This window comes from Sinohyriopsis cumingii, chromosome 1, assembly GCF_028554795.1.
Source record: "Sinohyriopsis cumingii isolate HCF-2022 chromosome 1, ASM2855479v2, whole genome shotgun sequence".
NCBI lineage: Eukaryota > Metazoa > Mollusca > Bivalvia > Unionida > Unionidae > Sinohyriopsis > Sinohyriopsis cumingii.
In genome coordinates, this window is record NC_142961.1 from 39,040,631 (window position 1) to 39,067,465 (window position 26,835).

At 36.0% G+C, this 26,835-nt stretch overlaps 1 protein-coding gene across 5 annotated transcripts in view; it reads right to left on the bottom strand.

The window, feature by feature from the left end:
- The window catches only part of LOC149806745 (ornithine decarboxylase-like), a 135,242-nt gene that overhangs the window by 49,810 nt on the left and 58,597 nt on the right, over window positions 1–26,835 (bottom strand). For 4 of the 5 annotated variants that reach the window (XM_089957112.1, XM_089957105.1, XM_089957119.1 and 1 more), the window contains exons 3-7: window positions 21,930–22,026; window positions 15,241–15,317; window positions 6,688–6,860; window positions 5,317–5,454; window positions 4,653–4,818 (exon numbers count right to left, since the gene is read on the bottom strand). In XM_089957112.1, the coding sequence (XP_089813238.1) occupies window positions 4,653–4,818; window positions 5,317–5,454; window positions 6,688–6,860; window positions 15,241–15,317; window positions 21,930–22,026 (651 nt within the window). Of the gene's footprint in view, window positions 1–4,652; window positions 4,819–5,316; window positions 5,455–6,687; window positions 6,861–10,516; window positions 10,641–15,240; window positions 15,318–21,929; window positions 22,027–26,835 lie in introns of those variants that run through there. The other variant, XM_089957127.1, reaches the window with a different exon arrangement.

Genomic DNA, 26,835 nt, shown 5'->3' on the forward strand with positions numbered 1-26,835 from the left:
TTGAGAAATTACTCATTCTTGCTGTAAAATCTTGAAGCAGAATCACATGCATTGTTGTGTTCAGTATTTCATTTGGGTGGATTATTTATTCAAATTTTTATTCCCTGGAAATACAAAGTGCTCTTCAATAATATTCTCAGACAGAAACATTTATTTGTAGTTATAGTAAATTCAGACAAGGTCAACTTGGATTATATTATTGTGATTAATTGGAAGACTGTTACCACATCATCACACTTCAGGCTACTGGTACATTAGTACATTCAAGACTACAGGCATGTCAACACCTTCAGCACCGAATTATTATTATTGAATATTACAAAACTTGCTGGTTTTTCTCTTGTCTTATTTAAAAACCATAGAGTCATAATAGTCTGTTTAGGAATAGTAGTGATAACACGATCTTAAAGCTGGCTCCCACAGCCGCCATATTAATGTCTGATCAGCACCATTTTCATTTAGGACCAACTAAACATTATGAGAAGTCTTTTAGTTAAAACCCCATGAAGCTATGACCTTCCATCTAGGAGTAGCGATAACAAGATTTTCAACATGGCCACCATGGCAGCAGTTTTGGGAGGTCTGATCAGCACCATTTAGATTTCAGATCAAATAAATGACATAAGGAGTCTTCTTGTGAAAACTCCATATTGATATGATTTTCCATTCAGGAGTTGCAATAACATTTTTAAGATGGTTGCTATAGCTGTTATACTGGATGTCACATCGGCACTATTAATTTCACTTAGGACCAAATAGACATCATACAAAGTATTTTCTGTGAAACGCAATTTCAATAAGACAAAAGACAAAAAGATCAGTGTTAACTTCTTACTCAGTTAAACAAGATATACAGTGCACTGGAATGACAAAAAGCTTGATGCAAAGACAGAATATCATATACATTAATCCCCCTCTTGAACGGCCCCCCTGACCAGGGGCCATCCACTTCTTACGGCCACCTTCTTCCTTGGCACTGACGAGTTTGTGTTCAAAAGTACCGCTCAAGAACAGCCACCCCTCTAACGTGACCAGCGGCCAGCATATTAGAACAAAAGTGTAAAATGTTCCCCTCACAAGCGGCCACTTTTTATTTCAAATGTATCCAGAACCAATAATTAATTCATATCATGAGGTAAGTAATCAGATTATCTCTATCGTTGATACATGTCTCCCAATGTCAGGTTTCCATTACTGAAAGAAGTGTCGACTAAAGTACATGTAACACTAAGATTAATATTTATATCATTGTCTATAAAAGCTGACATTTACAGGAAATGGGCTCAAAAATGTTATGATATAGTTTTGGGCTTCACACATCTGTTGAGCTTCACACATCTGTTGAGTTCTTCTCTTTGATGATTACAACCGGACGTAATTGTCAAAATTATAACAGGGTCAGCAATATAGGCTAAAAATAGATTTTGTGCATTAACACACACACAGAGAAATTACCTGGAACAAATCAGGGTACCAGAGAAAGACTGAAAAATCATGTGACAACACATTATCGCTTCCTTTATGAAGAAGGCATTTATTTTGTCCACTCTACAAAAGTTTTGTCTGCATAATTCAATCACATACAGTTAGCAACATCCAAATAAATCATTACAAAACATTAACATGTCATCACGTAAACGGAGACATGTCATTTTGGAAAGAAAGTCAGTTATTCTACTCAATTACATGGGGTAAGGTGGGGAGGGGGGGGGACTTGCCGAACAATTTTATGTAGAAAAGACTCTAATAAAATAATTTTATGTTGAAAAAACTCAAATAAACGTCATAACCAATAAGGAGGTTATTCAGCAGCAGTGGGAAAAGGAAGCAAATGGAAAGAAAATTATGTATGTACCAAGATTTAAATGATGTTTTTGAATGGTTTTGCAATGTGCATGACAACAATATCCACTCGCATATCACATTACGCCAAGAATAAGAACGATTAATGTATATTCAGTTGAAATACATCTATTATTATAGCAAGAAGAACCTTTTAATAATTAATGTTACTTTTAAACAAAGATATTAAATGAAGATATTAAATGCTTTTAAGTATGTAGCTTTCTTACTACATACATTTCATACTTCTCACAAAAAATTTAGTCCCCTCTGGAAAGGCCACCTGTCTTATAAGGCCACTTTCTCAGTGCAGAAGGGGTGGCTGTATAAGAGGGGGGACCACTGTATATGAACTGTATGTAGTAACAGATCACTACTTCAATACAAAAACTTGAAAAATCTTTTAAAGAAATGGAATTTTGGTATTTGTAGCCTCAAATTTACATGCCCTTCTTGCTTTAAGCTTAATATATTTTGGGTCTAGTGCACAATGTGGTGTAAACTATCAACCTACATCAGGCAATGCAATATACCCTCAAAAATATCAAAATTGAGACATAGTTCATGCAGCTCAAGAGATTCGTTTTTTAAGGACTTTTGAAAGAGTTTTAAAGGATATACAAAAGTTTTCAAGGAATGTTATTTCTTACAGAAACTGATCTCTCTCCAAATATTATTTTGTTTATCCCTGCATAAAAAGGTACAAAAGGTACTAATATTTGATTCAGTTTTCAGGCAGCCCAGCAAATTCAAGATTGTATGAATCATGTGGAAATCAAATCTTGGACTACAGAGGTGGAAAGGAATTCCATTACTGCTGAACTATCCACAGCCACCTACATTCAATATACAGTATTTCCTCTGTTAGTAGTAAGCAAAATTAAATAAATTCCTGACATACATCCTAGATATGGACAACACCCTATATATTTATCATAGGACTTAAACCTTCATACCAAAGTTGTAACAAGAAAAGTGATACCTGACTCCGATTCCTATATAAGTGTGCCAGAGTTTGCCCATGTCAGAGAGCAGCCTGTAGTATTTCAAGTGTTTTCAATACTGAAACAAATTATTCTGGTTCATAAAGAGAAATCTAGTTCACAAAAGATATTTTATGCTCTAAAGTTTTAAAAACTTTCCGAAAATACAATCTTGCTATAGCTACATCCGTATCAATAATCTGCCATCTTTATTCCACTACACTTATTTGACTAGAAATGACAGAAATAATCATAAGTGTTCTCATGGGATACAGAAATCCTGTCCTTGAGGTAGGAATTTGTGGGCAGGAATTCAGCAGTTTAGTTCCAGCCCTCAAATTCTGACCCTTGTGTGGAGTTTCTAAATTTTAATCTTGCTATCTACATGACTCCCTTAATAATTCATGCCCTGACAACTTACTAACTTGCTTATAACATGGGGTAAGGCAGGGATTCCATTTTTTAAAACTAGAAAATACCAAAAAACTGGCCCCTATTTGTTGAATATAAAAAATTCCAATCAAAAAATTGATACCACTGAAACCTTGATATACTGGTATTGTTCATTTTATCATTGAAAACTGTGGATAATACCCAGAAATCTGAATCAACCTCATGAAATTCTCAACATTTATTAATAAGTCATATATTTTATTACATTTTTTCAAAAACAACATTCTCATGTACACCATAAATAACAATATTCAAATGAAATTTTGTTCAATGTTGAAAATGTCACTAACATCTACTGGATGCAGCAATTTAATAAATAAATACCAATTAAATAAGTTTTGTAAAGTGAAATTCATCTTTTAGTTTGGATTAAGTGTAATCATCATAAATACAATGTGCCATCTTGTATCCAAACATTAAAAAATTTCAGTCTACCATCACATCTATGTCTGTGAGCATTTCTATAAGAATCTAACTAAGTGCTGGCCATGTTTTGATATCTGACTTGCAGAAGTATTTGTCTTATTGTTGCACTGAATTAACAGATCTTCTTTGTATCATCATGCTAATTATGTCTTTTGTATCAAATCAAATAAAGAGCATGCAAATCGGACCTGCATATGAGCTAGCAGTCACAGTGAGTCATGGTCGTGTGTCACATCAACCCATTTCAAATGACCAATGAAACAGTGTTATAAATATACAGTGTTATAAATATTATTATCTAAGTAATATGATTAAACTAACTTAAATTAGTCTAGTCATTTACAAATGTGATCAGATAGCAAGGCAACCAAGCAAACTGAATACTTGGTGAAATAAAAAGCTTTGTTTCACAGATACAGTTTATTGTGGAGAATTAAGTTTCAGACTTAAATTTTGTAGTTCACTTAAAATTCCCGAATTGGCAATCAGAGGTTTCCTCAAGGATAAGAATAAGTTTCACTATTACTTGCTATGAAATCATGGTACCAATAATTTACTACCAGTAATAGAACAATAAATAAAATCAAGTTTCAATGTTGACAGTTGTTTCAAGAATTAAATGTCCCCATTATCTGAAAAGAAGAATTTTGTTTGGTTCTGAATCAACAACAAAAAAATCTGCAACATAATACACCTTGTCTTTATGTACATGTGATGGTTGTTGAAATCAGTTTAAATAATGTTAACAATCTTACAGAGGTTGGGTATCTTGCAAATAAAGGTAATTTATACAGAAAAAAGAACAACTTGCACCCTTACTTATAGTGTATTCTATGTTTTTTGACCCTGCTGTGTATGAGTTATCAAGGGAGAGGTGTACCCAATCAAGCTGAACAAAATTTAACTTACTTTCTACTTGGTTTAATTTTCTCTTTATTTTTGTCATACCTCATCAAATGAGATGGGGGCTGACCTCTGACCTGGGAATCCACCCCCAATGTCGAGAAGGTTCATGTTGAAACCAAGATCCAGCCCAATGTCAAACACCTGACGGGCTTGCTGGATGGCTACTGCAAATGCTCTGGCCTCCTGACAACCACTACCTACATGGAAACTGAAACAAACATTACACACACCAATCCATTGCACTGAAAACAATAAGCTATTATCAGTACTCACTATGTCTGTCTGTCTCTTACATGTAAGTAACCATGCTTACTTGACACAAGTGCACACTGACAACAAAGTGATCACCATGGCGAACTTAAGAAAACTGAAGTACAAAACTATTTAATTTACTAGGTGGGCAAAAGCTTACAATAAATTCTTTTATGTTAGCACTCATTAAGGACAGTAGGGTAAAGTTCCGTTCTGAAGTATGAATTTAGAGTAAAGAACCCTTTCCATATACTGCAGAGGTGCCTATAAATTTGTTTCGAATGCTAGCCCCCCCCCCAAAAAAAATAATATTCATTTGGAAGAAAATTAGAAAATTATTGTGCACAATTTTCAATTCTGTGTTCTTAATTCTCAAGATACCATTGTCAGCCCATTTTTTTCCCTAGGTTGTGATGAAGTTAAAGTATATGATAGGGACCAGTTTCAGACTGACCTGACACCTACGACATCCAATCCCAGGTTTCGAGCAGCCTCAAGGAGTAGACGTGCCTCAGATGGTTGGCAGCCAAACTTCATGCCAAGCTCACACTGGACCTTCAAGTTCTTTGGAGGAAGAATCCTCAGCACAAGTCTGAAAAGTTGCAAACAATGTAGTAAAGTATGTATCAAAATGAAATGCTAATCTCTAACATTTTAAAATGCTAACATGTACCAATATTGATATATGTCTATTACTGTGCTGCTATATTCTTTTCACCAGTGTGACTTCTCTAGTTAAAATATAAATCTGGATATTTTGGTGTGGATTTATTTTGTCAGATTTGGCTTAAATTGGTGTGGGGGGGGACATTTACATTGTGTCTCTTATATTTACAGATCCAGGTTTTAAAGACCTTATGAGTTCTGTGAAGCTGTAGTGTCCTCTTTCAAGTTTTAATGATGTCTTTTAAAAAATTCCAGCAAAAGAATGTTTAGATTAAGACAACGCTAAACAAGAGTACCATGAATGACATAGTATATGTCAGACCACAGTTTACCACAATCATGACACTGACCTTGAGACAACAGAATACATAGGTTTCTTTATTACGAGCCATGATCCAAGGTTTGGTCAAGGAACTTGCTCTGGAATAAAAATTATTCTCCAAAACTCTTTTTTACTTTGAACCACATTGTTTTTGACCTTTAACCTTTTGATCCTCAAATCAATAGGCCCCTTCCATATTGTAAGTGCAAGCCCATTACAAACTCAGGTTTCTTCTTTCAGTTAAATCAACCTTGACCTTTCACCTTTTGACCCCAAAATCAATAGGCTTCCTACCCAACATACAACTCATCCACAAACTTTGGTAAAAATAACAGTCTACAAGCAAAGTTTTTGTACAGATTGATATTTTTATTCCTTAAGTTAGTGACCTTGACCTTTAATGTTACGACTCCAAAATCAAGTCAGAAGGCTTCATAAGTTTTTAAGTAATGATAGTTTTATTTGATGGTGGAGCAGCACCATTTGTAAAAACTTCAAAGGTCTTAGCTGCTTAGAGCCATGATACTTTACATCAATTCTGTCCAGTGATGTTTGAGAAGGTGCTTAAAGCTTGTCTGTTTTTAGTAATGGTGACCAAAAAGAATGGCAGATGGGCATCACTAATATGAATTTGAAAGCCCTTCCTGTCAAGACGCTCTCTGCCAGATTAATTAAAAATTGTTCATGTGTTGAGAATTTTAAAATAGTTAATTGAAGGACACAAAATACAATGGATCTGTTAATGCTAAATCATAAGCCATCATTACCTTATGGCCAGGTGAGGTAATGAAGAACTTACATGTCTTAGTAGTAAAGTTCAAAATTAATGAAACTTACTTTGCTCCTGGATAGATGTCCTTAACCTTGTGCAATTCATGTTCATTGTCGAAGGTCATGAGACTGACATGATGCTTGGCAGCATAGCGCATGTTAGACTTCTGCTTCCATGGTTGGGCATAGATAATGCGGGTAGGCTGCACCCCAAGTTTCAGGACCTTCTCAATTTCAGCCTGAAAAAAAGTTCCCCAAATTACACTCTTAACAGGCAAATGAGTAAACAAGATGCCAGATTGCATACATTCTTGCATAGCGGATGTTTAAACTAGTGCAAGATCTTGAGGGCAAAAACATACAAAGTTGGTATTAAAAACCTGACCAATATAGCAACAATAGTAGTAACAAGTTCAGCCCCTACGATGTAAGAACATCTCATTCATGTACTTCAGTGTTGCCCCTAATCTATCTCCATCACATAATTGATTGTATTAGTTTACTTATTTTAATCAAAATCTGTTTTTTAAAAAAACTAAATAAGTAAATAATCAGCCTATAACTGACAATGCATACAGTCATATATTTACTTGCCTTTTAATCAGGTAAGTAAACCTAAATTGTATACATCCCCACATTTTGTTACCAGCATACTGAACCAGGACCAAAGAGAGGAAATCAAGAACATTACCATAGTCCTACACATTGGATACCAGACATGCTAGGGTTCACAAATGTGGCATACATTGACGATAGTAATGCTTGTTGGGCAATTCTTATGATCAGTGTAGGCAAAATGTTAAGGAAACAGTTTGTACACTTGTTGGACTGGGATTAACTATAATTCACCCTGGAAAATCTGTGTTTGAACCAACCCAGAAAATAAATTTTGTGCGATTCTTGCTGGACTCAGTCACAATGACTGTCAGACTAACTTGAGATAAAGCAGACAGTCGTTGCTCAGTGTTCTGACATACTGTGGAAATGGAACATCACTATTCATGAATTGGTTCAACTTGTGGGAAAACTTCTTGCTAGAGAACCAGGTGTAGAGTATGCACCTTTGTATAATAAAGATCTAAAACAATAAAGATAAATACTTAAAGATGCATAAAGGTGATTTTGATGCTTATTTGTCACTTATGGCAGAGAGAAGACAGTGTATATCTTGGTGGATATCTAATGTCCACTCCAGTTTTAAAGTAGTTTCACTTGTTGGTTGGGGCCCAAGGCAAAGCAGATCTTATTTTGGTGGCACTACTATGGACAACACAACCCTGATTTCCAAGCTTTTTGCATGCTGTAGTTGGTCCATGTTTTCTCTGCCACATCCATAAGAGATTCTACACTTGGCACACAATCCGCAACGATGACACCCCCTCCACAAATTGAAGATGGGTGCTTTTCACTTATCAGGATGGCAATCAAAAATCAAGGATTATCAGAAACGGCTGCCTTCCTCATTATCAATTCATGGAGAACATCAACTAAAAAACAGTATTGGGGTCATCTCCAAAAGTGAATGTTATTTTCAAATCAAAGACAAATTAATCCAGTTGACCTATCTGTGACTGTAACTGTTAAAGAGTTTAGTAGATAGAGGTTTAGGTTATAGTTCTGTAAATACAGCCAGATCTGCAATTTCATCATTAATTAGTTTTCATTCTCAATCCACCTGAAGCAAGAATGTTTTACTTAAGAGATTTATGAGAGGTGTGTTCATTGCAAAGCCTTTGTTTCCAAAGTACTCATTTGTGTGGGATGTGCGGCTTGTGTTTAACTATTTTCTCTCTTTACAAGGCAATGACCAATTGTCATTGCAGGAATTTACTATGAAGTTAGTCATGCTGCTTGCTTTGTTAACAGGACAGAGGTGTCAGATGCTTCACCTTATGCAGACAAATAGCATTAAATTTGGTGTTAACAGTGTACAAAGACACATTCCCTCATTGCTGAAACAATCTAAACCAGGGAAACATGTAAAGCCTTTCTTTTTTTTTAATCTTATCCATATGAGAAAAAAAATTGTGTGTTGTGTCTTGTTTACAGCGTTATTTGCAAATTATGTATGGATCAAACTTTTGAGAAATTCTGAAACACAGTTATTCATCAGCACACAATCTCCACACAAAAAAGTTGCTAAAGGCACAATATCAAACTGGATAAAGACTGTTATGAGAAAGTCTGGTACTGACACATCAGTTTTCCAGGCTCATAGCATCTGTTTCTGCTGCTTGTACTTAAGGGGTACAATTGACCTATCGCCAGTTGTCAATCATTCTGCTCGATTGACCAATCAACGAGCGCTATTATACACACCTCCAGGCACTGTTTACGTCCACCATTTTCCTCCGACAAGCTGCTTCTGTCGATATCAACTCGGCTATTGTATATATTTACAAATTTCGCAACGGTTCAGAGCAGTTGCCCTACTTTGCCTGGAGAAGTCGCCCCAAGGATCATATATAGTAATTCTGAGATATCGCCACATGGTCAAGGCTTTATTTATTGTTGTTTTTCTTCAACTTAATAACTTATTAAATTTATAAAATTTGCAATTTTTCAACTTTTCCATTTGATCAACTCCGCTTCTGTACTTAGTGTTATCTGTCCCTTTTGCTCTGCTCTTCAAATCATTAGATGCATTTTAATAATATTTGTAGAGATAGTGTTATCAATATTTTTTATTACATTTACATCTAAAAATGAAACATGTGTACTAGATGCAGAATAAGTAAATTTAATCGTCGAGTGAAAATGATTTAGGCGATCAATAATTTTTTTCAGTTCTTCAGTTGAATGCTTCCAGATCATAAATATGTCATCTAAAAATCTGAACCAAAGAGATGGATTAAACTTTTTGTTTTGAATAAAATCCTTTTCTAATTCACCCATGAAAGGGAAGAGTATATAGGAGCCATATTAATACCCATTATCTATATGTAATTCGTATTATTAAATTGAAAATAATGATTTTCCAAGATAAGTTTTTATTATTTTACAAATATCTTCGCTAGATAGTGTGCTATTATTAGGATTGTTATCAAGAAAATATTTGCATCCTTCAATACCATCTGCATGCAGAATGTTGGTATATAGTGATGTTACATCTAATGATACCAGGATTGAAATTATCAGATAGATGTGGAATAGACTTCGACTTTTTAATGAAAGTAGTTGTATCTTTAATGTATGAAGGAAGTGATTTCATTAAAGGTTGTAAAACACTATCAATAAATTTGGATAGGTTTTCAGTATATGAATTACAACCTGATATAATGGGTCGTCCTGGAAAATTTAAAGGTAAATTATGGTCAGGATTTGTATGAGTTTTGGGTAATATGTAGAATCGAGGTGTACATATGTTAAGAGGGAAAGTATCAAACTCCTCACATACGGAATTATTATTTTTAGCGATCTCATTAATGCATGTTGACATTTTTTATTTAATTTCTAATTGACGTTCAAAAAAATAACATAATCATCTTGATTCACAATAATAATAGTATTTGACTTATCATCCTTTTTAATCACTATACTGCTGTCATTCATTAGACAATATACAGACTTAATTTCGTCCTTATAAATATCACTATGATATTGCTTTAATTTAGTTAATATCTCTTTTGTGATCGCATATATATAAAATATAAATATGAATCACATAAAAGATGACTTAATTCTGTTATAAAAAGGTTATTTGGGTGACAAGTTTTGGGATGACTTCTCCAACCAAATGGGGCGACTTCTCCAACCACTCTGGGGTGACTTCTCCAGATACGTCGGGGCGGGTTCTCCACATACCGATGTAACTTAGAGAAGTGCAAGCAATGGATAAATGCTCTCGCTTTCTGTCTCTGTCTCAGTGTTGTTTCATAAGGCAAATATTGCTCACCAATATCGTCTGGTATTCTTTCAATGTTATCATGCCCGCCATTTTCACAGAATGTTTGTCGGAGGCTGTCAAGTCACGTGTTCATTAGGCGGAGGGATCTACCTTCTGGCGTAAGGTCAATTGGGTACAATCTTGAAGGCAGCTGGTTGGGCTAGTGCCTGTACTTTCAGGGAATTCTATCACAAGCCCATTACAGACAAGACTGAATTCAGTACAAAGGTCTTGTCAGCATCTAAAATTTCATAATAGTCATTTAATCTACAATGTAATTTTGGGTTATCTGGTTATTACTAGCATATAAAAGTTTTTCTTCTTAAGTTGTTGTTAATCTATTTGATAAATGGAAGCCTCGATTCTGAAATCTCATGGAATCATGAGTCACTTAATGGGGAAAGTGAAATTGATAAATTAAACTAGACTTATCAAGTCAAAGTTTGATTGTAATTTCATGAACCCCATAAGTGCCTTAGTAATGAAATGCCCACCCTTAATACTTCCCACCCAATATGACAATGAGGCTTCCATTTCTTTGCTCTTAAGACTGATCAGCCACATGACCAGCATCATCTCATATGATCACTAAGGCACTTATGGGGTTCATGAAATTACAATCAAACTTCGACTTGGTAAGTCTAGTTTAATTTATCAATTACGGTGTAACAAAATATTATGTAATGCTATTGTCAACCTGGAAAAAAACACATCTAAAAAGTTCAGAAGTGTTAACTGAAAAGCAAAGGCGATCATTATTTTCAACATGTAAAATACACCGTGACCTCAATTATTTCCAGTACAGTTTTAGAAACTGCAGTTCCAAACCCAGTGAAATTTTCAAAGGTTCCTTGCAAGATTTCTCAGTGGGAGTTTGTTTCCAGTTTCACATACCATATTAGACATACCCAAATCACCGTGACATAATGTCCAATAAATGTACCTTTCCTGATTTTTTCCAAGAACTGGAATATTCCTGACTGTTTAAACCTTTTGAGAGGCTTCCTATTGTCCCTTTCATCTTCAATGTGGTTTTGTTGATTGGATGCCATTTCTTGAAAAAGTTATGGTGGCAGGGGATATATTCATAAATTGGCCCCGTGTCAAATTTCTTAACTTAACACCATGATGTGACTTTTTCTGATAGTACTGTACAATAATTAAGGATATACATGTATTTGTGAATTAGATGTTTTGGGCTTGTGTTCTTCTTGAAATTGATGTGATGCATATAACCAACCCATAGTTACTTCATTAAGTATGTATACAGTTAAATACATATAGTTGGTTAGAAAGAAGAGCTAGCCACCCATTGCAGTCGGCATGTGGGTTCAAGCAGAGGCACTTCCAGGGGGAAACTAATGATAACACCTTCCCCATTTAATATGTTAATTAGTGACTGTTATCATTAGTTTCCCCCAGAATCGATTGCTGGTGGCTTCAAGGCAGATAGAATATCTTGAAAACAGTTTGGATGGCAACTATTTTGAGTTGGATCAAGCTGTTTAGTAGAAAATGCTTTTCAAAATTATCACCTAGGAAAATGGCTTGTGTTTGCACTGTGAGCATCACTTGGTGTTAAAAATGATGTTTGGATGTGAGAAATGCAGGTAATAAATTTGGGGTTGGGGTAAATAAACTTCTTTTGCTATGAACTGCCATTGACTTGTCAGGTTAAGTGAATAATATTCTTATGCTTTGTTTTATGCATTTTATTGTTTATGACTCTTTTATATTAGGCAGTAAGATACGGCTTTAAATTTGTGCATAACAACATGGTTTCTAAAAAGGGGAGTGTAGATGATGCAAGCATTTAGCATAAAAAAATATGGGCTGGCTCTTTTTAAATACATCCTGGAACTTGAATACTAAAACTGTTGATTCCAGTCTAGTCCCAGATTTTGCATCATCATACAAGGATATCAGTAACTCACACATGTAATGGATCTATAGGTTTAGACTTAAAAACTTAATCAAACTTGCCTCTCCCAACAATGCTAATGAAATCAAAACTTCCTTTAGCTAGTTTAATTTTCACATCACTTCAGTTAAACCTAAGAGAGAAAAACTTAGTGTACACTGGACGGGGACTTTTGTTTAATTTATAATGCATGTACATGTTGTTTATAGCTGTCCTGCTCTTTACTTTTATTGATTCTCAATTTTCTGATCTTAGTTTTAGTCCAGCTTATGACCATTTAAGAAATAAATACTTTAATGAAGTTTATTATCTCTATCTGTATGTAGACAAAAATGTGTATCCCTCATGAGACATACAAAATCTTAAGTTTATTATCTCTATCTGTATGTAGACAAAAATGTGTATCCCTCATGAGACATACAAAATCTTAAGTTTATTATCTCTATCTGTATGTAGACAAAAATGTGTATCCCTCATGAGACATAGCAGAATCAATATGGCTTTTCGTCTTAGACAGTCTTTGGCAACTCAAGTAAATGCTGAATAATATACATAAAGGTAGAGTTAGTAACATCTTTATAATATAATGCACTGATTATTGGAAATTATGTATGTATACTCATGATGAACAGCATATTTAATGTCTTTACACCATGGTGCACATTATATTTACTTGTATTTTGTAATATGGGCCATTAACCTAAATTACTAATAAAGTAATAGTAGTAGTAGTAGTAGTAGTGGTATTATTATTATTATTATTATTAGTGAAAAATAAACACAGTGATGTAATCTTGTCTTGTGCAATTATGAATAAAGCTCTTTCTCTTTCTCAAATTTTGTTTAGACTGGCAAAAATGAAGCTGGAGTTTTGGATATTCTATTTACATAATGTTGAGAAAACATGCACCTAATCCTTTCATCCCTGATTTTAATTCTTTCATTCACTAATTGTTCTCTCATTCTCTCCATTATTCTTGCAGTTTAATTTTACATCGGTTCCCAATCATGATTTTATTTTAAAATAATGAAATTCACTGTTAGTGTCCCGCCATGCATATTTCAGCTACTGCTCACAATCTACTCTTTCTCCTCCCGCCACTATGTTGTACAGTTTATATGTAAATTTATTAATATACATGTTGTTAAAGACATCTTTCCAAACAATGGGACAATTAAGTGTCAATGATGATGTGACTGCAAAGAAAACCCTGTTTTACCACTTTTGCCACTTTGATCAAGCATTTTTTTTTTTTAAATAGTGGTTGCATATAAACTTTCTCATCGTATATATAGCATTCTTTACAATGAGACAGTTGGGGGGAAAAATGTGTCATGAAAATATGAGAACTGATTTAGAATATTGTCTCAAGGAGTTGTGAATGTATCCCTACCCCCCCCCATCTCTCTCTCTCTCTCTCTTACACACACATAAAGGAATAGAATAATTGGGTACATTGTATTTTCATCAGACATTTAGCTGATATTGACATCATCAGTTCATGATGTTTAATTTTTTTTTTTGGTTTGGGCTTTGTTTGCAATGTTGAGACAGTGCAAGGATGGTCATTTACCTCCCTCTCATTTAATATATTCACCAGGATGATTTTTATACATTTAACTATACTTTCATCAGGCTTCTGTTTTTGTTGTTTGGGATTTAATGCCATTTTTTAGTACATGACAGGCTTTACAGCATATCTGGTGAAAGATGAACCTGGAAAAAAACTAAGAAGTACCACCAGCCCATAGGAAGCTAAAGGCAATTTTCTCACATACCCACACTGGCAGAGCCTGGGAGTAGGATCCACATTAACAGAAGTGGGATGTTGGTGATCTGTAAAGGAGAGTGCCTTAGATCACTTAGCAACCAAGGGTCTTCTAAGGCTTCTGTCATTCTGCATACAAGATTTCTATAACTAACAAGCATGGTTGTACCAGCTTTTGCATGTAAAGATTTAGTAAATTATATTCTAAATATATCACATTTTAACAGTCAAAGAAGTGCATTTAATAGTCCTAATTATATGATGGCAAGAAATTGTCTATGGTTCTGAAAACATAAAACTATAAATTAAAAAAAACATGAAAATTACATGCATCACTCAACATATCATGATAATCAATTTTCATGAATTATGCTGTTGTTATCTAAAATCGGATTTTGGAAGAATAAAAAAAAATGTCCAATAATTTATAGAGCCAACATTGTGTAAATCAGTGCCCCTCTATGCTTGATCTTTCTCAATAAAAATCTTCAAAGCATGCAAAAATTGCTGGGGTCATAAATAGTAAATTCCTGCCACTTTATTTACACCATGTCCACTCCAGTGATTGCTGAATGTGATTCCTGGAGAACTGTGTGTGCAAAGCTATTCTCTGCAAGAAGCTGAAGCAATTCCATGATGTATGGAGAAACAACAAAATAACATGAGCTGTCATCTGTGTGTGTAACACTTACCATATAATCTGCAAATAATGGGTTCAAGTTTACTTTTGATTCAAAAATAATTAATTACATTATAAATCTAATGTGCATTATTCATTTTTAAACTGTTTCATGCAACCTTGCAGAGAAGCAAAGGGTATAATGAACAAAACTAAAATAAATCCTGACAATAGGTTACATTCTGCTTCTTAAGTTTTACATCAAATGGCCATTTTGCATCCAGGCTAATAATTTTACACAAGGAGTCAATTATGCATCAACACGACTTCTACTGTATAATACCTGATTCTTTTCTGTAAAAGTAAACAAAATAGAAAAAATCAGTTACCTATTGCAAATTTTACAAAATGACTGATTTCTTACCTTACTCGCACAGACAAAGCTAGCTCCAAGGTCTGATAGGACTTTCAGCACAGCATAATCATCATTGCATTTCACAGCTGACAGAAAAATAACATTTCTAATTGGATATAATAGCTTTTCTACTAACAATAGACGACATAGTTCGAGAATAATAAACAGATGGTCATCACAATAGCATCCAAAAATGTACAGCTAAGGCATGTTATATACTTGGGCTCAAACTGCAAATAAATCTTTTAAATGTCTTATTAAATCAAAATTATACAGTACATTATTTTTCTCCAAAAATACTTACCCAATCACATTAATGTTGGGAATTACTTCTGCTACCTCCATAATCCAGCCCCCCCCCACCCCACCCCCGACTTAGCAAGTCTCCATGTCTTTATGTTGTATAGCCAAAGGAAAGTAACTCTTACAGATTACCTACCCTTACCCTGCTGGTGGCACACTGTATAGCAAACAGACATATAGCCAATTTGAAGATGGGAACTGTCTGAAACAGGATGTTCTCTTTGCAGGAAGTAGTAGATGGAATTTATAGCAATGTGACTGAGTAAAAAATTTCAGAGATACCTAATTTAATATTTAAAAATCCTATTTCTATCAAATACATTACCAAAATCACATTAACATTAGGAAATGCTGAACATCCAGCCTCCACCTAAAAGTACACTGTACGGTCAAAAGAACTCTCTAATTCAAAGGTGAAACTTTCTCCTAGCGATACACAAATGTGCAAGGAAATACTTGAATATTGATTGATCCTACCTATAATGCAGTTGTGTTAGGAGTGGAGTGGTATAGTGATTATCTGGGCAGTAACCATAGGACCAATGAGGCCATGTCACGCAAATAGTATGTGTTTACTTTAGACATTGCATGGTGCAATGCAAGTTAAGGATTGTTCAAAATAATTTATATTTCATGAGATGAAATCCTCATCTGTCATACCATCTGAATGTTGACTCCCTTTCGACAGGTGGATAAAGTTTGTGGGGTTATGTCTTGTTTTCATGTCTTCAGTGGGATGATAAGTCTGGCATCTGGACCAAGTAGACTGCGTGATTCAGAGAGCAGGTACCAGGTCTTGTAACCTTGCCTCTTTTAAAGGATTGATCAACAAGAGGGGGGCATACAATTATTTTCTCGTTACCAATAAATGGAAGAGTGTTCGTAATGATGATGCTTCGGACCCCAGCCAAGTCAAACCAAAGACTTATAAAAATGGTACAAACAGCTGCCTCGCTAGGTGCTCAGCATTAAGAGGTTAGTATTAGGACTGGTCGGCCTGGTGTCAGGATAATGTGACTAGGTGGGACATCATGCTATACGTCTGTGGCATGATGCCCCAGTGCTAGACATCACTATAAACTGCCACACTGCATACATTGTAGTGAATGACTGAAAAATTGTTAACGCTACATTAAAAATTCAGATCACACACACAAATTACACTTAATGATGATGAAACCAGACTATGTCATTCTAATGACTGAACCATCAGATATAAACTGTCGATAGCCAGGATCCACAGACAGAGCATCACAATCACTTACTGATGATGATGAAATCAAGGCTAACAGGAAGCATGTCTTGTATGATAATTGCTTCAGCGGGACAGTGGACAAAGGTTAAAAGAATCAAGTCATGTCAAAACCAATGAAAGATTCCACTTTGGGAACATGGTAAGCGAGACTGGGATAGATTAAAGTTGGCCAGCAGGTCTGAAAGACCTTTATTGTCACCAATGTCAAGTCACCCACAGAGTCTGAATGTGTCAAAAATCATGGAATGATATCCCTTAATTGTTATTGGTGCTAGCTTACTGCTTTCAAAGAGAAAAGAAAAGAAGTTAGCCAGCTGAGGAATGGAGGATGACAGTGGTGTGACATAATTCACATTACAGTATCAGTTACACACAAAAAACACAGTGTAATTTCCCTTTATATTCTTTCATAGTGGAGGTTCTTCAAGCCCTTGAGATCCTCTTCACAACTGAAGAGAGGAAGAATTTTCTGTGTAAGGCATGCCAGACAAGAGCCCTGCATGAAGCAGGAGTTTACCTCTGGACATAGATGAAAGACTGGCAACTGCAACCAAGCTTTGGGGTCACTTGGATTTTCCTGGGCACATCTGCCATAAACTTGAGCAGATTGGTAACTCAAGATTTGTCCAATTGGAGAGGGACAATCAGGATTATCTTGCAATATGTGTCCTTCATTTTTGTGATTAACTTCAAAATCAGAACTGCTTGAGGGAAAGGATGGGCCCATATTCCCTCTCAGTTGATTGAAAGAGCACTGACAGCTCATGCTTTCAGGGCCAGAAATGGGGGAGATAAAAGTGGGAAGTTTGTTGTTCCACTTTTCCATGAACAGGTCTACCACTGGTCAACCCACAGGTTGCAAACTCGATGGGATGTATCTTAATGGAGGGACCACTCAGTGCACAGAAGTTGTCCACTCCTTGATAGATAATCAGCCAGAACATTAAGCCTGACTGGAGTATGCTGTACCTGAGTGTTTATTTGATGCTTGGAATGCTATAAAAGGTAGTCCCATATTAACACGCACAGTTGTGGTGACAATTTGTTCCGCAATGTTTTCAAAGGTAATTTGCCACCACTGAATTATCTGACATTATTAGGACTGTGTTTGAATAAAGGCAATCCTGCCAAGTGCAAGAAGCCTTGAGGATTGCCTTCATTTATGAGAGGTTGATATCAAGGGTTCTGCCCTATAATTGTGTCAACTTGCCACTGACCATGGTGAAGTCCAGTAGGAAGCCCCCCCCAAACGTGCTAAACTTGCACATGATCAGACTGCCATTGGGATCTCCATCTGCTGATCTAACATACAGAAAATCAGTTGCCATTGATAGAGGAGAGCCATCAGCAAATTTAGATTCATGAGATCCACTGCTGTATTGAAGAGGATAAAGAGTTGAAGAAACTCCCTCACCATGATAATATTTTTGTAAGAAGCTCTCTCCAAGATTAGAACAATACAGACTATTGCCAAACTAGACTTATATGAGTGAGGAAGTCCAGATGAATGAATTGTTGGGAAAGGACAAGATCTGGCTGCCCTGCATTTAACACAAACCCTAATGAGGCGAAGAAGGTTGTGCATGTCATGGAGCAAAACCAAACTTACCAAGTGGTTTTGTAGGATGTTGTCTAGATCTGCTGCCATCTTAGATGAGGAGGTCATCTGGAGGAGGGTAATGATGGGGTCCAGTGTCAGGGTAAGAGCCCAAGGGCTGAGGTTGAGGTCATAAGGGAGGACATGAGATAATAAACTAATCTCTTGTAGACAAAACACAGGTATTTTCTTGATGCTAAATGGGTAGGAATGTGGAAATATGCATCAGGTCTACAATTATTGTGTATGCATTGGGTCATACAAACAAACAGACAAACTTTGCTCTTTCCATTTGAGTTTGCTTAAATCTATAACTGGGAGCAGCTCCCAGTGCTAGTTTTTCTTGACCAAGAACAGTCTTGAATAGAACCTTAATGATGCCAGTTTTCAAACAATCTCTATTACCCTTTTGACTAGCAATGCCATTATCTCCTTTTGCAATATATCAGCATTCATGGGATCAATCAGAGCCTCCAGTGTGAAGGGGACCAGGGTGGGGTGAGAGGGTGGCTGGCTAAACGAGATGAGGAGCCAATTCAAAGCCAGTTGTATCAACCACTCATTGTAAGAGAATAAATTAGTCCTTTATTTTTGGAACAGAAGGAGAGTGGCAAACATGGGAGAGTTGCCTGGGGGCATTAGAGGAGGCATTGTTTGGCACTGGAAGGAGGAGAAAACCTGAGCCAGCTATAATGATGGTGAGCCAGGAACAGATTTTGTACCACAAGTGAAAGTGGCATCCTATCAATTAAAACAGAGAACTGATATGACAGAGAAGTGAATTTTGTGGTCACTGATCATATACATTTTATCATAATGAACCAATAAGAAATTCACAAAGATCTAAAAATTCACTGAAATAAATACAAATATAGCACGTACTACACATAACGATCATTTTACTTACTGTATCAAGAAAAAAAAGTTGGACAGCTGTGAGGAAAGTTATAATTTCATAGATTCATTGAGGCATGTTGACAGGATAAAGTGAAAGTTAAAACTTGATATATCTGATATACAGAGTGGAATCTAGCATGGTGATGAGAGGTAATCTGTAAGGGTTACTTCCCTATGTCCCTTTGTATAGACGGGGATAGTTTTCAAGTCTATGAGCGGGCTGGATTCTGAACAAAGTATTACCACTCTATGGTCTTAAACTTTATAAAATTCAACAAAATAATTTATTTACCAAGAATAGACAGTTAAAATTTAAAAGGAACTTACAGTATTGAGTTCAATCCCAAATGGTCCTAAAAGTTTTATCTCAAGTCCAAAAGTATAGAGTATTCCAAATGAACTCCAGTGGTGTTCCGAATAAATTCCAAGTTTGAACGTGCTGATGTGTCAATAACCTGGAATGTACTAGTGTACTAAAGGTCTTGATGTATCATGATATAATCCAAAATGTCCTTGAATGAATTCACAATAATTCCAAAATAGTAATTTAGTCATAAAACAATGAATGAGCACTTTGTAATTCCAATGAATAATTTGAATAAATAAATTAAATCGTCTCAACTGAACACAACTGAAATTTATTCCTCTAAAGACTGATGATAAGAATAGGAATGAGTTATTATGAAGTAAACAACATTTATTTTAAAAATATGACACAATTACAGATATGTGTCAAAAGTTTGTTTTCCCATCAAATTTATAAACAAGATTACTTCCAGAACATTTCTATATAAACAAAACTTGAACTTAACATCTGTAAACATGTTTACCTCCATGTAATAATGACTTAAAATGTAAACAAAAATCATAGACTAGTATTAGTTTATGTAATATGTTGTTTACCAAAACAAAGTGAGTAGTCAGGTAAGCCTCTACCCTCAATTACTGACAAAGGTCCATCACACAATACAAATTAAATACAAATAACACAATATGAATATACACAACAGCAGCAGAAGTAATTCCTGATGTTACTTTGATTGGGTAATGTATTTGACAGAGTCAATATCTACTGGGGAAGACAAGCTTTCAGGAATTCAAAAGAGGACCTCAGATCAGCATCATATTAATTTAGGGCCAAATAAACTAGCCAAAAACTCCATGTTGTTATGACCATCTATTCAGAAGAAGTAGCAAATACAAAATTTTCAAGATGGTTGTTGTGATGGCCATATTAGACACTATATTATTATCATTTTCATTTAAGACCAACTAGACCTCTGGTGAAAACTCCATGTCAATATGATGTTCTGTTCTATAAAGAATAGCAATAACAAGAGTTTCAAAATGGCTGCCATGGTCGCCATATCAGCCCTCAGATTGGCATCATTTTTATTTAGGACCAATTAGACACTACAAGAAGTCTCTTAGTGAAAACCCTATGTTGATATGACCATCCCTCTGGAGGAGTTGTTATAGAAAGATCTTCAAGATGGCCACATTGGCAGCAAAACTGGATATCAGATCGACACTAATTTCACTGAAGACCAACTATATATTATAAGATGTCTTCTGGTGTAATGGCTGCCATGATCAGCACCATTTTAATTTTGGACCGACTAGACTAAAAAAGTATTTTAGTCTAAACCCTATATGACTATCTATTCTTCTGGAGAAGCAATATCAAGATTTCAAAACAGCCATTGTGGTGACCAACTTTGATGAACAAGCAACACTATTTCATTTACATTTGGAATTGTGACCTTTAACAGTAGTTTTAACAGAGAAGGGAGCTAAGTGCCTTTCTGAAGGATACACAGAGGCAGCTGACCCAGGCTGGCCTGGGCATGTATCGAACTGACAATCCTTAGATTATGAGTCCGACCTGTAACAACTTGACTAAGAAGCTCTGGGTGGACCTAGACCATGGGATGTATGTGTAAGTTTCACTGCAATACTCCAAATAATTTAGGATAAGTAGCGATGACAAACTTTTACTAATGGACAGAAGGATGACAGACAACAGACATTCCCATAAGCGCTGCTGATTAATATTATATTGTACAAAGAACAGAAGAATACAAAATATTGGCCCATCAGCAGCTGACTTGTCCTCTTAAGAAAATGTCATGGGACCTTTGGCCCCATATCCATGAATCCTAAATTGAACCCGGTTGCTGGAGAAAAACTGCTCTGAGGAATTTGTATTTGTAATAAAAAAATAAAAAAAAGTTGACCATTCATTCATAAGCCAATAGTCTGCAGTAAACTAGCACATTCAACCAACAGTATCAAGCAATGCCCCATTTCTTGTTCAATCAGCTTACCACACTGTTCCATTACAATTCCACAACAATTCTACACAACTGTAAATTCGTTACTGAAATCATGTTCCAAAGAAAATTAGATAAGGTCAGATGCTCCCCTGCAGGCAAAAGTATTTCCTTATATTGAATACTGTACAAGGAGTTTTGAGACTACACACAAACACCTGCATACATCAAAATAAATCAGCACATTAGGTGCACACTCTCCATTAAAAACATGACCATGCAAACAATTCACGCACTACTAGGACTGGATTTACTCAATATACTGCATTCAACCCCACCATCTACCACCCAACTCCTGTCTGAAATAACATACCATAAAATGGAACTACTCTTGGAAGTTTTTCAACCCAGTACTTGTATTTACTGATGACGTCCCCCAAATCCCCAAGCAGAAAGGCTTCATCTTTGTCCTGTAATTGCAAAAAGACAACTATGGTAACCATTTTACTTTTTAATATTAATTAAAAAATGAGGGGAAAATTAGAGCTATTTTGCAATGGGTGCATCACACAGAACATGCTCTCCAAAGGGCTTTCACAAAAGGAACTTGTGTTCAGAAATTTAAGTTAGGAGAAAGGGCAATTAGGAAACAAGAGGCAAATGCTGGAAATAAAACTCATTTATCAAGATGCATGAACAAATTGTTTAAAATCCAACATTCCATAGTAAAATTAAGCCAATGGCAGTCACTAAGTGGCCAAACCTCTTTTAAATGTCAAACACTGAAAATTAAATTCATTTTAAGGTCTAATCAGAATAAATCAGCCCTTCATCAAGTATTTCTGTTGAAACTAAAGTCACAAGGGCTAAAATTATGTCATGGAAAGCTGGAAATTCAATTTGTCCAAGGTCTCATCAAACTACTAAATCCTGGTAAATTTATGTTGTTAAAACCAAAGTTAGAAAGACAGAAAGTCAAAGGGCATAATTCTTGTAAATGTTATGGTACTACCCTATGTTATGACGATCTAAGACCTGACATGCTCTTTTATTCACCCAGTTTTGTACCTGGTCACCATTGTAAAAGTCCTCTGAGGTGAATAAATGCAGACCATGTCCACATGGAAGTTTTCTTCTTTGGTCCTTGCTGTACTGATTAAGGAGCCCGATAAGATCTTTGATCCACACATAATGGTCCTGTGTGCATGGGCCATCCAGCAACTGCAGATCAACCACAGTCCACCCAAATACATTTTTGCTTAATACATGTGGGGATGACTGTTTTATATAAAACTTGGTTCCATGCAAACACAATAACATCAATACTGAGGATGAGTTTTCCACACCTTTTGAGCATGGCCTTTGAAGCCTGTATGTGGAATTCTATATCTCCAAACATAAATTCATTCAAGTAATGACAGTCTTTGCAGGGAGGATCTGTGTGATAACTCATGGAATGCAACAAGGACATGAGCACCTATTTGAAAGATTCATTGTCATTGTTTTTCAGAATTATCAATGATTATAGTAGAACATACTTTTACATTTGAAAGGAACTCAATCTGTGGAAAGGTTTATATGGGGAAGTCTGAAGACCAATTCACAAGTATTTGTCAAGAATCCATCCTGAATGTGCTTTGGTATATTTTTCCAACATTTGATGAATCTTTGCAAAACCTCAGTCGATTTCATCACTGATTGTCTTGGCATCTTAATGGCTGAAGATAACAAGGGGACCACCATGAAATTCATGGGTTTTCAATTTTTATCACATTATTGTCTAGTGAATTCAGTCTTGTGCCATGGGCAATAATATTTTTTTAAACCCTCTTTCACCAACAGACCCACACACCTCCTCCATTGGTGCTGACATTATTCACATTAAAAAAAAAAAGATGATCTTCAGCACTATATTAGCGAGTTTAAAAAAATTAAGCTTCAAGGACGTTTCCATGACATTGTCGTTCTTACAGCAAATGACATAGAATGCATTGGAGGCTCAATTGCCCCTTTGTTCAGCCAAAACTTATGCAAATCCTATGATACACAACATGTTATTGATCATACATTGCCCATATGTTATTTTTAAACTAGCTGGCTCACCACATTCTAATACTGATTGATAGTGATAATTCAATTTAGTACAGACTGCATGTTAGATTATTTATATAATGTTTGAACACTGTATAATTTAGGCTGTCTGCAAAGTAAACAAAATGCTGTAAATATTTATATATTTCTGTGTGCTAAAATAATGAAACCAACATGCAGTCATTTAAAAGATTTCTTTTGTAATGACAGGGCACACACAAATCGAGTAACATCATGCACAGACAGCGGATCACTATAATCAACTTAAAAAATGGGTTTGTGTACATCATGCTGAACAGATGGCACAGTTTTATGCTGGCTAGTTTCTCAGCAATAGCGTCCTGGAATATGTGGGGGCAATCTTTGGTGCCCAGGCCCAAACACTTATTTTATCAGTGGATTTGATGTGCAAAGTCAGTTTCTCAAGATCATACACACAAATCACTAACAATGTTACCAAGTCGATAGCTAATTACCAGGACACAATCACAATGACCACATCCAAGCTAAATTACATCCTCTGTGGCAGCCTTTACATTGTACCATCTGGCATGGAGAATAAAGTTGGCACCCATGCTCAGTATAACAACAATATCTGGAAGATGGCTGACTACATGTGGTCAAAACCAATGTTCGAGTCAACTAGACCAGGATGCTAGAGCAAGTGTCCAAGCAAAGCATAGATCAACATATCCAGAAGATGAAAAATAAAGAGGTATGATTCGACCCATCTATGTCTGAAAGGATAAGTGCAACAACTGAAAAAGGCACATGCAGAAAATTCAGGTGTCAGAAGAACTAAGACCACAAAGACAATAAAACTGGACTAATCATGGGCAGCATTGATGTTGGGCTTTTACCCATACATTTTTTTTCCCCTGAGTACTTGCACCTAGCTGTCTCACTTGTCTGCATAACGAGAGCAAAGAACTGCAAAGAAGGTTTCTGGCAAACTGGCAAATGGCATAACTTGCCAGCAATCCCCAGCAATAATAATATAACTGACCTAATACCAAGCAGAGTCACAGCCGATTTTCTGCCAGAATTTTCAACATTCTGGCCAGCTGCTCCAGATTCCTTTCTACCGATTCTTTTACACAGCCAGAAGCTGGTATAGATGCCAAGGATGAAGATGCACTGTGCTGCCTTTATCTTCTCCTGTGACTGCGAGTACTATTGTGCTTAGGATGAATTTCAGTGTGCGGTTAGAATCAAGATTATAGTAATTCCCAATTTGCAGAAAAGGCTTCACACATTCTCTGCTAGGCGTGTGTGACCTCGCTGATAACTTGGCCAATAACCTCCTGAAGAGCGATAAATTACTTGCAAACCTTTCTCAAAAGGCGTCAACCTCCTGGTAAAGGCCATGGAGTCCCCATCCTTAGCTAAAGTCGGGATTGTAGCTGCTCATACTCTGTTTCTTCTTAGGATCATTCTGTGGTTTTATAAGGCCCAAAGGAAACAAACTGGGCAGCATTGACAATGCCAATGTATTGGGTGTCTACAAGGATTATAATCTGTCTGACTGAAAAAGTGAAGACCAATTCAGGCAGTCTTAGCATCAAGAATGCAAACACTACCACTATACATGTCGGTGTTGGCTCCTAGCCTGACATGTCTATTGCTACCACATTTGGGAACTGTTTCTTTGTGCCACTCAGTTTCAAGCTACTAAACCACATGTCATACTACCACTATTGCCTGTTAGAAACAAATATAGCAGCATTACATGGGGAAATTCATACCAGAGTGCTTAGTCACTATAAGATTGTGTTAAAGAAAAATGCTCTTCAAGGTTGTGATACAAAACACTGATTTCATACGCGATACTGAGTATTTCTACAGTACCCTGATTGACCAAGTGTCGGTGGCAATCAAGGGTGTCCCAAACCTAAAATCTATGTTCTTGTTATACCATTCATCGGCAGATGTATTTAATGGTGTGTTTAGATAGGAGAGACTTTTTTGTTTACGTTATTCATTGGAACTTCAAAGTGTTCGTTCAAATAAGATATTATTCTGAGCCATAGTTAATTTATTCAAAGGACTTATGTACAATACCATTGTGATAAATCAGGACTGTTAGCAGACCAGTACATTCGAGTATCTGAAATTCATTTTGAACAATAGATTCATGTGGACTTGAACAGAACTCTTGGGGATTATAGTGGAATCATGTCATAATACTGTAAGTTCCTCTTCAATGTTTATTTAATGACTTTGATAATTAATTAATTAACTTTTACAAAACTTGCTAATTTTGCTTCTTTCATGACTTAATTTATGACCATAGAGTTGTAACAGCATTGCCAATCACACATACCACTTGACACCTTGGCTATTACTTAGAATTTGGCAAACAATGCACCATACACAAAACTTCATAACAGCCATGGCAAAAGCTGTGAGTGACCTTGCAGTCACTATTAGGCATATGTTCAACCCTTTTTATATATATGGGAATAATAGCGTGCGAAACGCAGGTGCAAGATCTCTACATCACTGAACTTCAAAGTCCTCAGAAACCTCTTTCAGCAAGGAGCAGTAATCAGTGACCTAGAAGCTGGCAATTGGATGATTCTCAAACACTTGTTTCAAATGAAACTGACTGACCATGGTTGCCCAGACTTTGAAGATGCAGCAAAGACCATGGCGTTGATTCTTTGGATGCAGGACATGTTAACTAAAATAATTCCTGCTAAATATTATCATGTCTGTCTAAAGGTAAGAATGGATGCCACCACTGGTATGATGATTGGCAGAGCAATCTTAAAACCACAGAAGTGCTATCTACATTGTATGAAAACCAGATGCAGACAGTACAGAATGCCACAACAAGGCTGTGGAACAGCTCCAAGCTGCACAGGTCGAGTACCAACATAAGTGCAATGAGCATCTAATTACCTTAAAAAACAGTTGCAAGGCCAACAGGTTGACCATAGCCAGGTATGAGCTCTCTGTCACAAAATTTGGCAAAGCTCAATGTTTAGGTGAGGCAGGATGAGGCCAACATCCATTGTGCATGGGACATTATGTAACTGTTCAATTGTACTCTGGCCAAGTTGCACAATCAAACCCAGTAGATGTTGATTTCTGCCATTCTGGCTGAAACAGCAGAATGCGAGACTGCAAAGAGTAAAACTGAGTGGGTTAGGCGGCTGCCTGATGTTGTGGTGGCCTAAATGGTG